Source organism: Anabrus simplex, chromosome 5, assembly GCF_040414725.1.
Source record: "Anabrus simplex isolate iqAnaSimp1 chromosome 5, ASM4041472v1, whole genome shotgun sequence".
In the NCBI taxonomy this organism is placed as follows: Eukaryota; Metazoa; Arthropoda; class Insecta; order Orthoptera; family Tettigoniidae; genus Anabrus; species Anabrus simplex.
In genome coordinates, this window is record NC_090269.1 from 305,104,121 (window position 1) to 305,116,818 (window position 12,698).

At 42.2% G+C, this 12,698-nt stretch overlaps 1 protein-coding gene across 3 annotated transcripts in view; it reads left to right on the plus strand.

The window, feature by feature from the left end:
• LOC136874020 (proton-coupled amino acid transporter-like protein CG1139) overlaps positions 1–12,698 on the plus strand; it is a 206,297-nt gene that overhangs the window by 140,219 nt on the left and 53,380 nt on the right. For all 3 annotated transcript variants that reach the window (XM_067147489.2, XM_067147488.2, XM_067147487.2), the window contains exons 3-4: positions 2,398–2,562; positions 6,743–6,893. In XM_067147489.2, the coding sequence (XP_067003590.2) occupies positions 2,398–2,562; positions 6,743–6,893 (316 nt within the window). The remainder of the gene's footprint in view (positions 1–2,397; positions 2,563–6,742; positions 6,894–12,698) is intronic.

A 12,698-nucleotide genomic window follows, 5' to 3' on the forward strand; every position in this document is an offset into this window, starting at 1 on the left:
ATATTGATCCCTGACCACTGCACATAACGCTCGGAGACTGGTTGGAGCAAGGTCCAGGAACCGCACATCCCTTTCGAGAGCATCTCAGATGTGCTCAATAGGACTGAGGTCGGGTGACTATGAGGGCCAGGCAAGTATCCTCATGTCCGTGCAGTGTTCATCGAAACAATCGACCACACTTCGGAGGTGATGAGGCGATGCATTGACTTGCTGAAGCTATAGATCTTCTTCAGGATGAGGGAGGTGAACAAATGGGTAGACTTGTTCTGACAGTAAGTTCCTTTGCCTGCTGCCATTTCTTGATGGATACAATACTTTTGTATCCATCTCTTGGCACAGGCCAGAGTAAAGTGTAGCTTCCACCGAAGTCCCAGTCTCATCCATGGCTGTGACAATACGGAAGCTGCTGGGTATGGGTGGTGCTGAGTAATGACATTCAGAGCACGACTAGTGCATGAATGTTATGAAAGGTGTTGCTCATAGGGTCAGTCGTGCTGCAATAGCACTTTCTGACCCAGTGAGGAAAGCAATGGCAAACTACCTCACTCCTCGTATTGCCTAGTACGCCTCATTTTGGTGCTGCCATTGGTTTTTGCGCTATTTGAGGATCCAACCAGCCTCTGGGCTGATGACCTAACAGACAGACAGTAAGTTCCCGTGTCGTTCTCCGATAAGGGTTGTTGGCAAATGTATTAGGGTACTATACCACGTGAACAATCTCCATACTGTAACATTCACCTGGTCTTCCACAGGGCAATCTCACCAAAACGGAGTTGTCTTCCAATTCAGTTGCACATCAGAGTTTATCAGTGGTTCAGAGATTGGTGCACATAGTTAAAAACGTGACTTTGTGCGCTCAGTATTTCAGTCTCAGGATGGATTCCTGTGATACAGGAGCCTCGTACCATACCCTTGATAGAAGAACCTAACATAAAAATTCAGGGGTATGATACTAAGATATACCAGAGCGCCCAAACCATGCATTTCCGGACAGGGATTCCCCCTTTGAAATGATCAGTATGCTGCCCTGCACAACATACGCAGCGTTTACAGTGTTTTTCTTTAATCACCCTTAACTTGTCATATTTCATTGATGCGGACGAGTTGTTCTGGCGGTAGGAAACATGTACTGTGTTTATTATAGTATTTATTTAATGAAGAACCTGTCATGAGACACTCGGTTGGCCAATGACGATGGTCATCTACTGTTACCGTATTTTAACCAACTATCACTACGGTTTTGCTGTTGTTTTATTTCTGTTTCAGTGGCGTCAAAGATTGTGAACTATAAGAACATGCAAGGCTACCACTCTGTATGTATCGCTCATCATCATACCACTCGCTGGCATATCTGGGGCTTTCCTGTAACAGGTTAAATCTCAGTACCTAGTAATTTTTGACGGGGTGACGTAAAGTGCTACAAGGGGTCTGCTTACCTTTTCCTAAGTGTGTAACCTGCTTCCTCTTTATTAGAGACGTTGTAAGTAAACTGCCTCTAATTTGGCTTCGACGTTAAATGTTCAAATGTCACGAAGTTGCGTTGTTCATCCGCTGAAATGCCATCGTGAATACGAGAATTCACCGAATACAATGTGGACACGTACGTACTGAAAGTCGCCTGCTTCCTTCCTGTGATTTGGACATATAACAATCGTCATAAATTAGACGCACCACTAACAATTATGAATCATTCCAGTCTTTTCAACGACAGCTATCCTAATATTTATCACTCCCTATTATTCGTAAAACAAATACAGAACGACACCTATATGTCGCTTAGAAGCCTAGGCAAAAGGAATAAACTATACCTGTTTTGCGCAAAGTAACATTTCTACAAAATGAAATAATTCCATCTCGGCAAGAACAGATGACTTGGGTTTATAAGGATTGTTTGTTTTAAATTCCTACCTATTTAAAGGTCAATATTTAATTTTTCAACACATTTTAAGTTTTATGGCGAAGTGGTAAGCCTACAACGCTGACAGTCCTAAGGCTGAAAATGGAAACGAAAATGTGGTTCCAGTGGCATATTTACTGACGGGAGGAACGTTCGCTCTCTCGGATAAACAAAAGGCAATTTGCATTCGATAGCTCATGTAAACAGGAGGTAATTTACTTTGACCTGGGGAGGCAATTCATCGTCTCCGTTCTACTCAACCCGCCTTCTGGATCATGATTAAAGAAATAGTTCCATACACACCCCATCCATTAAATGATTGACATTAAATAATATAATTTTCTCATGCATGGACCCTTCTAGGAGAATCGCCTGTCATTGTGCAGAGAGCTGACGTATCGGATTTGAATTTCGAGTATGGTCAAATCTGAAACACTTTTATTTCAGATAAAAACCACCCTTAAGAATATGGCTCGTGATATGGTACTCATATGTTCCAGTCAGAGGCAGGCGAATGGTGACCAGCGCCCTCTGGAGGCTGGGGACGGAATATTTACCATTGGGTTGGATCCTCCACTGCCTGATGGGTCTCCACCCCTCGACCTAGATGACGACAACGCCCACTACGACCCGCACATGCACCGCCAGACAGATGCACCCACAACGTGAGTATCAGAACATAACTTTGTACTGATTAGTGACTATACTACTGTACGTTAAAATAAACATCCGAGATATCTTTTTAGACAAAAAATCATTTCTCATTGTCTGCACTGCTTTTTTTTATAGAGACTAGACTTTTATGACATGTGCATTGTTTGTATAAGTGGTAACTTTGTTTCTATGAGTACTTATTTTCATTTAGACACTCCTTCTATGGATGAGTGGTACTGTCCACCTCCTGATCATACGGTCACGAGTTCAAACATGGCAGCCTTAATCATTTTGAAAGGCGGGGAAAGTCCATTCGGGTCTCCATGTCGCACGATGTTGTCATGCTGGCGACACATTCGATGTTCACCGAAAAGGATTAATAAAAACTCTGATAAAAGTCGATTGACAGAGTTCCATTTCTCTGTACAGAAATACCAAAATTGACGTGCTGGCAGCCTATACGGCGTGAAATCAAAATGAAGAGCTTAGACAATAATAATAATAATAATAATAATAATAATAATAATAATAATAATAATAATAATCAGCCTCGTGTCAGTAGATTTACCAGCACATAAAAGAACTCCATCGGAGCAAAATTCCGGCAAACCCCTTGTGGGTGGGAGACTCAGACGAAGAATACACCCACGGTATCCCCTGCCTGTCGTAAGAAGCGACTAAAAGGGGCGACCAAGGGATGATTGTATTAGAACCATGAAACTACTTGTGATTAGTACCACCACGCGGAGAACACCATGGGTCGCTTTTACTTGCGCGTAGTACCACTATGTTAGGTACCAAACAGGTTTGTGATCAGTAGCACGCCCGAGCGGTCAGCCCCCTACTTAGAGTGCACTGTCGGCTTTTACAGTACCTGTGATTAGTACCACTATATGAGCGACACCGTGGTTCTAGCTTGCCTGTAATTGGTACCCACTATATGAGTAACACCACGGGATAGAACGAGTCCCTGTCGTTAGTACACTTATGATGAATACCATAGGTTTGCGTTGCCTGTAAATGGCGCCGCAATGTGCGAAACACCATAGGTCTGTATTACATGTGCGAACTTCCTCACCTGTGAATAGTACCATAATGTATGGAATACCGCGAGTCTACGCTACTTTTGATTACTACCGCACCATGACAAATAACATGGTTCTACTTTCCTACCATTATGAGGGGCCGATGACTTGGATTTTGGACCCCTTTAGACTGCAAGAATCATCGATTCAGTATTGTGCTTTGGAAGCAGTTCGTTGGTCAGTTCTACTATTGTTTTACGTCAGTTTATGTGAATGTGAGGCACTGCGGGTCTGATCCACTGATTGTTTTAAATTCATATCCATCCATTCATTCTTCGTCCTCACATTTTGAATTCTGGTCATTGGAGGATTTTGAACTTTTAATTTGTCATTACATTTAATCTCATTTCGTACCATTAGGGGCCGATGACTTAGATGTTAGGCCCCTTTAAACAACAAGCATCACCATCAAATTCCGGCACCTCGGCTTCTCTGAGAACATGTTGACAATCTCTCACACTAACGAGTACTGTGCTCAGTGGAGAATTCAGATCGACGTGAAAATGTTTCAGTGTGATAATGACTTGTAAAGAAAAAGAAAGAAGCTATCTCGATACAGGCCATGAAAGCCCTGGGAGGGGTGAAAGGGCTTCCACTAGGGTAGAATGGTTAGCTCTACGCATGCCCACGTTTGCCCCCATGAATTAACTTGGTACTCATTTTGGTGTAGGCTGAATGAACCTTAGGGGCATGTGCACCTCCGGAAGTGGAAATCTCGTTTTTTTTTAATGTTCGACCGCCTTACGGGAAGTCGAACCCACTTCCTTGCGGGTGAACCAAGCACGCCTTTACTGCCTCAGCCAGGCAGCCCCTATTGACTTGTTAAAGTGTATTATTATTATTATTATTATTATTATTATTATTATTATTATTATTATTATTATTATTATTATTATTATTTAAAATACTTGGCGCATATATGCTACTGAGGCTTTGATGTTTTGAGGTCTGCAGATAATTGTCAAACCGAGCTCGATAGCTGCAGTCGCTTAAGTGTGGCCAGTATCCAGTAATCGGGAGATAGTGGGTTCGAGCCCCACTGTCGGCAGCCCTGAAGATGGTTTTCCGTGGTTTCCCATTTTCACACCAGGCAAATGCCGGGGCTGTACCTTAAGGCCACGGCCGCTTCCTTCCCATTCCTAGGCCTTTCCTATCCCATCGTCGCCGTAAGACATATGTGTCGGTGCGACGTAAAGCAAAAAAAAAAAGATAATTGTGTCAAGTGGTCGGTATGACGACGTACTCAACCGTATTGCTTGGTTTCCACGACCGGATCCGCTGCTCTCGTATCAACAGTACCTCAGTTGGTCTCACGTGACTAAGAAAATTCCGTTCTAGCCCTCAGTCCAGAATTAAAATCCCTGGCCATCCTGGGAATCGAACCCGAGATCTCCCGGTAAAAAGAAGCCATTCTTATCCCCTGGAGCTGTCAACTAGAGAGTTTTGGCGAACGTGAGTCCCCTATAATATGTTTCCGGTTACATTTGCAAAACTTTCAACTTTCCTGTCCGACCTTCTTTGGCAACCTCTTGTTCCCCTCCGACACCTAATGGCATCCGGTTTACGAGGCCTAGGGAGTCTTTCACTTCCTTCACTATTCTTCCCGTTCTTTTACCGATTTGCTGGTACCCTCATTCTCCAAAAAGGTCCGAATTTTTGCATTTCTTCCTTTGTTTAGTGGAGAGGAATATGTGCATAGTTGTACTTCCCCTTACCACAGTGAATATTAATACAGTACCTACTTTTTCTTGAAGAGAGAACTTAAAACGTTGTATTTACAAGTTTTATATATTAAGGTGGTCTTACAGTGCCTAAAGTACCTAAACTGATTTAGAACCTATATTGCCCATATTCTTATAACTTCTATGTTTATCCGTAAATCGATTAACAATTCGTTTAATTTATTCCAAGCTAAATATTTAACTTTCCAAACAAAATCTTATAAGCTAGAAGGTGTAAACCACCCTTCCCGGAAGTCCGTAAGAACCTCCCGCAGTAAACACACCCGAAGTTTGCGTGTCGCAGTGTCCAGTGACCTGCTGGGGAAAAAACAAAAACAAAAAAAGAACCTCTTCATTTCCTTCTCTGAGAATATGTCGGCGAGTCCGTTTGTTCACTGTGGCTGCATTATGCTGAAAGCGTGGGCTTCCAAGTCGCCGTATAGGAGATTACATGAGTTCCCCCATTTCACATCGGACGGTAAAATTATTTTCTGACCGAGCTCGATAGCTGCAGTCGCTTAAGTGCGCCCAGTATCCAGTATTCGGGAGATAGTAGGTTCGAACCCCACTGTGCGCAGCCCTGAAGATGGTTTTCCGTGGTTTCCCATTTTCACACCAGGCCACGGCCGCTTCCTTCCCACTCCTAGCCCCTCCCTGTCCCATCGTCGCCATAAGACCTATCTGTGTCGGTGCGACGTAAAGCAACTAGCAAAAAAAAAAAAAAAATCTGTGGCATTTGCAGCGAATAGGTGAATAAAATGTGTCCTATACCCCCCCTCCTTACATACACAAGAGTTATCAATTTAGAAGAATTAAAAATTATATTTTAATTTATAAATGCTTATGAAAATAACTAAAATTGAAGCTGCCTAAAATATATTTTAGAACCTATTTTATTTTTCATATTTCAGAGCCTATTTTAGGCACCTAAAATAACATGTTTGGCACCTAAAAATCCGAGGGCTAGTAATAATAATTTCGTGTGGCTATTTCTAGCCGGGTGCAACCCTTGTAAGGCAGACCCTCCGATGAGGGTGGGCGGCATCTGCCATGTGTAGGTAACTGCGTGTTTTTGTGGTGGAGGATAGCGTTATGTGTGAGTTGCAGGGATGCTGGGGATAGCACAAACACCCAGTCCTCGAGCCCAGGGAATTAACCATTTGAGGTTAAAATCTCCGACCCGGAATCGAACCCGGGTCCTTCTGAACCGAAGAGTACTGCACTGACCATTCAGTCAAGGAGCCGGACCGAGGTCCAGTGATCACCATCCCTTGTTCTCATTGTTTTTGTTGTTGTTACTGAACACGCTATATATAAGGTTATGAACCGTTGGTAGATATGGAACCAGTTGGTCTAAATGTCTCCTTTCTCTGTTTATGTTTCAGAAATGTAGATACTCTCGTCCACTTGCTGAAGGGTAGTCTGGGCACTGGTATCCTGGCAATGCCCAACGCCTTCTACCATGCGGGTATGGTGGTCGGCTTCGTCGGCACAGTTTTAATCGGCTCACTCTGCACCTACTGTATGCACGTCCTTGTGAGTAACTTGTTTGTACACTGCATGTATATCTGAGGCCGGGCGCAAGTTGAGACAGCTGGGTGACACAGGAAGCAGGCTCTGAACTCAACTGCGCGCAGGGAGACCGAAAGTTGAGGTGGCAGTTCAATCACCACTGCAAGTGACTTGTCAATAATGTGTGCGATGATTGCAATATGTATTGAATCCTTACTTAGATAGACCTACTAGAAGTTTCTTATAAAAAAAAAGGTTTAGTAACACTCAGCAGAAAACATATTCAAAAGATGATAAAGAAAAACTTAATAAATGTTAGTTCGTCTGTATACATAGGCCTATATACAATAAGAGTTTTGTCTATATTGCTCAGAATTTAAAAATAATGGTATTACTGTATTGGACGTGTCCACAGTAACAGGGAAATGCACTTTTTAATTTTCCGTCATTTCTATGTCTGTATGTATGAATGTACGCGTATCACGAAAAAATGGCTGAAGAGAATTTAATGAAAATCGGTATGTGAAGTCGGGGAATGAGCCACTACAATCTAGGCTCTAAATCATTTTATTCGCCCTGAATGAAATGGTAGTTTATGGGGAAGGAGCCAAAAATGTAATTTTTAAATACCTATGTTATTGGACCTATCGAAAAGTACTACATAACAAACGTTACAGAAAAATATAATTTCCGATAATTTTTATTCACTTTAACCGTACCAACTACGATTAGAGTGGTATTTCAGAATCGGAAGAAAACAAAATGTAAAGGCCTACAATATCAAAAGCTCATAAAATTGATCGACAATAACATTACTTGACCATTGCTTGATGTGATGTTTTTTTCTCTTCTGCTGCCACGCATCTCCGATAGATGGGGTTGCTGCTGCGTACCAAGTATAACAGCCTGCCTGAATATTGGCGAGAAGTAGCTGGGGAGTTAGATAACTTTCTTCTTTAGCATGCCATTCCTCTGGTTCATACATTTTCTGATACTGCTGGTACGCAACACACTGGTTCATCATAGTATTCCAGCTATTCAATCCCTACTCTGAGGCGCTGATTGGCATGAGCAGTGTGCAAACTTAACGGAATAGGCCCAATGGCAGAGAAGTGTTCACGGCTGTCTGCGGCCTGGCCATTCCAACTCTGGAAATTCAGCCTAGACTTGTTAGATCGGCAGCATAGTACTGTTCGTTAAAAGTGAGAAAATATGTGGTTTTTCATTTGATCGAGTATTTTATTTGATAGCATTGCTTTTTATCGCTCCGGGCGTGTTGGTCGTGCGGTCAGGGGCATACGGCTGTGAGCTTGGATCCGGGAGATAGTGGGTTCGAATCCCACTGTCGGCAGCCCTGAAAATGGTTTTCCGTGCTTTCTCATTTTCACACCAGCCAAATACTGGGGCTGTACCTTAATTAAGGCCACGGCCGCTTCCTTCCAGCTCCTAGGCCTTTCCTGTCCCATCGTCGCCATAAGACCTATCTGTGTCGGTGCGACGTAAAGCAACTAGCTTTTTATCGCGACATTCCTACTGACGTCATTGTAATGACCTACGTTTATTTCAGTTGGGAAAACTACTAAGGCAGTCCTTCTGATGATATAAAAAGGCAGGTGGAGAGTGAGAGTCTACCATTATAATGAAAACTCTCCAACTTCATTTCAATGAAAATTCCCTAACCCAGACTTCACATGAGAAAATATGTATGGTGACTTTCCCGTCGCGTTTCTGTGGTAATGTTACGAGCTATACAATTTAATATAGTCTGACTCACAACGTGTACACTACCTAACCTAGAATTATGTATACAACGTAGAATTCCGTAGCGAAGCACGGGTACATCAGCTAGTAGTGAATCAAAATCATTCCTAGAAAATGCGTCATTTCTGTTACTGCACATACTGTATATAATTATACAAAATTATTAATTATAAAAAAGTAGTGAAGTAGAAAATAAATTTCAATATTACGTTCTTATTTTATTTTAAATGACAAATCTGAATGTTCCCAACTAACTCATTCTTGTCATTCATTATTAGTATGCAGAAAATATACAATTAACTTATATGGATATTTTTACAAAAAATCGTTAGTTAAAGAGGGAGTATAATGAATATAAAATGTCAACTAAAACAAATAAAATAATCTTAATTAAACACATTATAAAGTCTTGCAACTGTGATTTTAATTTGATTTTCATGTAGTCAGTATGTGAGGTGTCATATAAAAGTTTTCTCTCTCGAACTGCCTCGATGAGTTTCTCCTCCATCATGGACTTCTTCGGAAAACACAATTTTTCACTCAGCTCAGGTCGTCGTCACTAGTGAAAACTCCGGCACGAGCAGCTCACGGACGTGCTGAAACGTGCCACGTCACCCTGTATTCGAAGATTCGCTGTTGTATTCATTTCCGTGTTTCACGGAAACCCCGTGGTCAGTCAACTCACATCATCGTCTCAACTTGCACCCGGCCGTAATGGCGTTCGCTAACTTGTGGAGACAATTATCAACTTCCTAACAACTTTTAGAGTTTTTAAGACTTGTCTAACAACATAAATACGTTGCCAGCTCCGACGATTGCGTTTGATATATATATATATATATATATATATATATATATAAGCTTTTAATCCTTACCCTGAAGGGGTAAGGCGGGGGTATCCTAGAAAGAAACTCAGTCTTTCAGGCCAGGAGATGCGTTGCTGTGTGTTCAGGTGCGAAGAATAGTGAGAGGTAAACGACTGTGGCCTGTAAGAGAAATATTGTCCCGGCATTTGCCTTAGTGAGCAGAGTGAGAAATCCCGGAACAACATTCTCAGGACCAGCCTACCACCTACCGTATGCGGAGCTCAGCTTTATTTCAAACTGCACTGCTTGGTGTCGTTGGATATACACTTAAGTTATTTATTTATTTATTTATTTATTTAACAGAGTTGTATTCCAGTTACAACAAACAATACATAGTTGATATTACAAACTTCTTTTTCTACCGCTCTTCCCACACCTGTGGGTTCGCGGGTGCGAACTGTGTCGCACATGTGGATTTGACCTGTTTTTACGCCCGGATGCCCTTCCTGACGCAAGCCTTATATGGCAGGATGTAATCACTATTACTTGTTTCTGAGGTGGTTGGTAGTGTAGTGTCTTGTCTAAATATGAAGACGAAATTGTTGGAACAAACACAAACACCCAGTCCCCAAACCAGAATAATTAACCAATCACGATTAAAATCCCCGGCCAGACCGAGAATCGAACCCGGAACTCTCTGAACCGAAGGCCTCAACGCTGACCATTCAGCCAATGAGTCGGACATAGTTGATATTACAATAGGTAACGCAATTTGGAAAAATGAAAGAAAAATAAAGAATAGATTTAAAGAAGTTTGCATACACAGATTCATTTGTATTCATTTCCGTGTTTGACGGAAACTCATGGTAAGGCACCTCACCAAACTGCGTTTTTACTTCAGATTAATAATTATTGACTATTACTTCTATAAGTTATACAGTTATATTTCCAAGCAAGCATATTGATGGGGGAGATAAAATATTTAATTATTTTTATTTCATCGAATTTAGAATAAAAAGATTATGTATTCGTTCGAAGTTTGGTCACTTGAGCGCAATAACTCTGGGAGACTTCAAGAATGACTTCACGAGAGTAACAATTTATGTTAATGAGAACTAATCGAAGTACTTACATGTATTTATGTTTCACTGAATTCATAAGACATTTCCAACTTCGATTAATCAGGAACATAAACACTCTAAAAGTGATTGTCCACAAGAACAAGTGTGTAAAGCGAAACCTCTCCGAACACCATCCACATTGAACATTTATTAACTGCGGCCTTTTCTTATTTAATATTGTGACCTTTCAAATTCTCGTAGTAGTAGTCAGTGAAATTTTGAAAATAGTTTTTGTTTCTTGCAGTTAATCCAGCCAATGTCCATGTTATAATGTCGGTACTGAAATCGCAGTGAGAAGAACTGCTGGTATGTCAGTGGCTGTAGTTTGAAAGTGTTATTTCGCTGTTGCAGAACATCGGTCGACTATTGAAGATAAATACAATGAGAAAGATCGCGTATCATGTTTGTACAAACAGAAAACATGTCGATCCAAGGGTTGAAGCGTATAAGTGGGAGGTATTATCTTTATTGCGCTTCTTCAAGAATTTGTCCGACAGTTTTTGAGTTGTGGACTCAACAGGACCCTAAAATAAGTAAGTTTTGAGCACGTGAATGTGGAAGAAATGAATATTTTAAAAAAAATACATTCTTGTCCGTGATGTAAGTAGTTAGTATTCACATCGTGTTTTCTCATGGTGTAATTATGGTCAAGTCGTGAGAAACTGGTAATATGCCTTTTTAATACAGCAGAATACGATATTATGATGACATTTAATAATTTCATCTGCCCCCATGAGAATTGTTTGCTTGTTAGACTTCTCGACTTTCCTATTAACAATAATGTTACTGGTCTTCGCCTCTGTGGTGTAGTGGTTAGCATGATTAGCTGAAACCCGCGGAGACCCGGGTTCGATTCCCGGCTCTGCCACGAAGTGTGAAAATGGGGTCCACTCAGACTCGGAACGTCAACTGAGTACGTGGCGGGGGGGAGTTCGGGAAGTAGTTTTCCGTGGTTTCCCACTTCACCTCCAGGCAAATGCCGGGATGGTACCAAAGTAAAGGTCACGGCCGCTTCCTTCCCTTTTCCTTGTCTATCTCTTCCAATCTTTCCGTCCCCCCACATGGCCACTGTTCAGCATAGCTTTTGAGGCCACCTGGGCGAGGTATGGGTCCTCCTCCCCAGCTGTATCCCCCCGACTCAAAGCCTCACGCTCCAAGACACTGCCCTTGAGACGGTAGATGTGGGATCCCTCGCTGAGTCCGATGGAAAAACCAACCCCAGAGGGTAAACAGATAAAGAAGAAGAATGTTACTGGTTTGTACGTCCCACTAACTACTTTTACGGTTTTCGGAGACTCCGAGGTGCCGGAATTTTGTGTCTCGGGAGTTCTTTTACTTGCCAACAAATCTACCGACACGAGACTGACTTATTTGAGCACCATCAAATCGATGGATCGAACGTGGCAAGTTGGGTTCAGAAGGCCAGCGCTCTACCGGCCAAGCTACTCAGCCCGAGACTTTCCTATTGCATTGTATAAGGGTTGGAAGTTTCCGCAATTTTACTCCAGTTCCTCCCTTCCCAACCCTATTGTCACCGAGAAATAATCTAAGCTAGGGCGACGTAAGAAACCACTAGCAATAGTATGAGAATTGTTCAATTGAGGCAGAGGTGAAATGGATAACAGTAATTAACGGGACAGCCAAGAGATGGCAGCACTGCATGTTTCTATGTTCGTAGTAGAGGTAGATTACTATGTGATGGCACAAACCCTTAAGGGGCCCATTCACAGTCGAGCCGGTTGGCGAGCCCGTCCATGTATAAAATCCACACCCCGAACCCGACTGGCTCGACGGTGACCATACACTGGCGAACCCGTTGGCGGACCAGTCCGCCAGTCTGTATTGCAAATAGTATGTGCATTGCCTAGTTTTTGTTATAGAGAAAGTTGGTTCGAATCCCACTGTCGGCAGCCCTGAAGATGGTTTTCCCTTGGTTTTCCATTTTCACACGAGGCAAATGCTGGGACTGTACCTTAATTAAGGCCACGGCCGCTTCCTTCCAACTCCTAGGCCTTTCCTATCCCATCGTCGCCATAAGACCTATCTGTGTCGGTGCGACGTAAAGCCACTAGCAGAAAAAAGTTATTGTTATGGCCCAACGAAAACAATCCAAAGTGGCTGTAGCTGTTGCAGAATTTGTG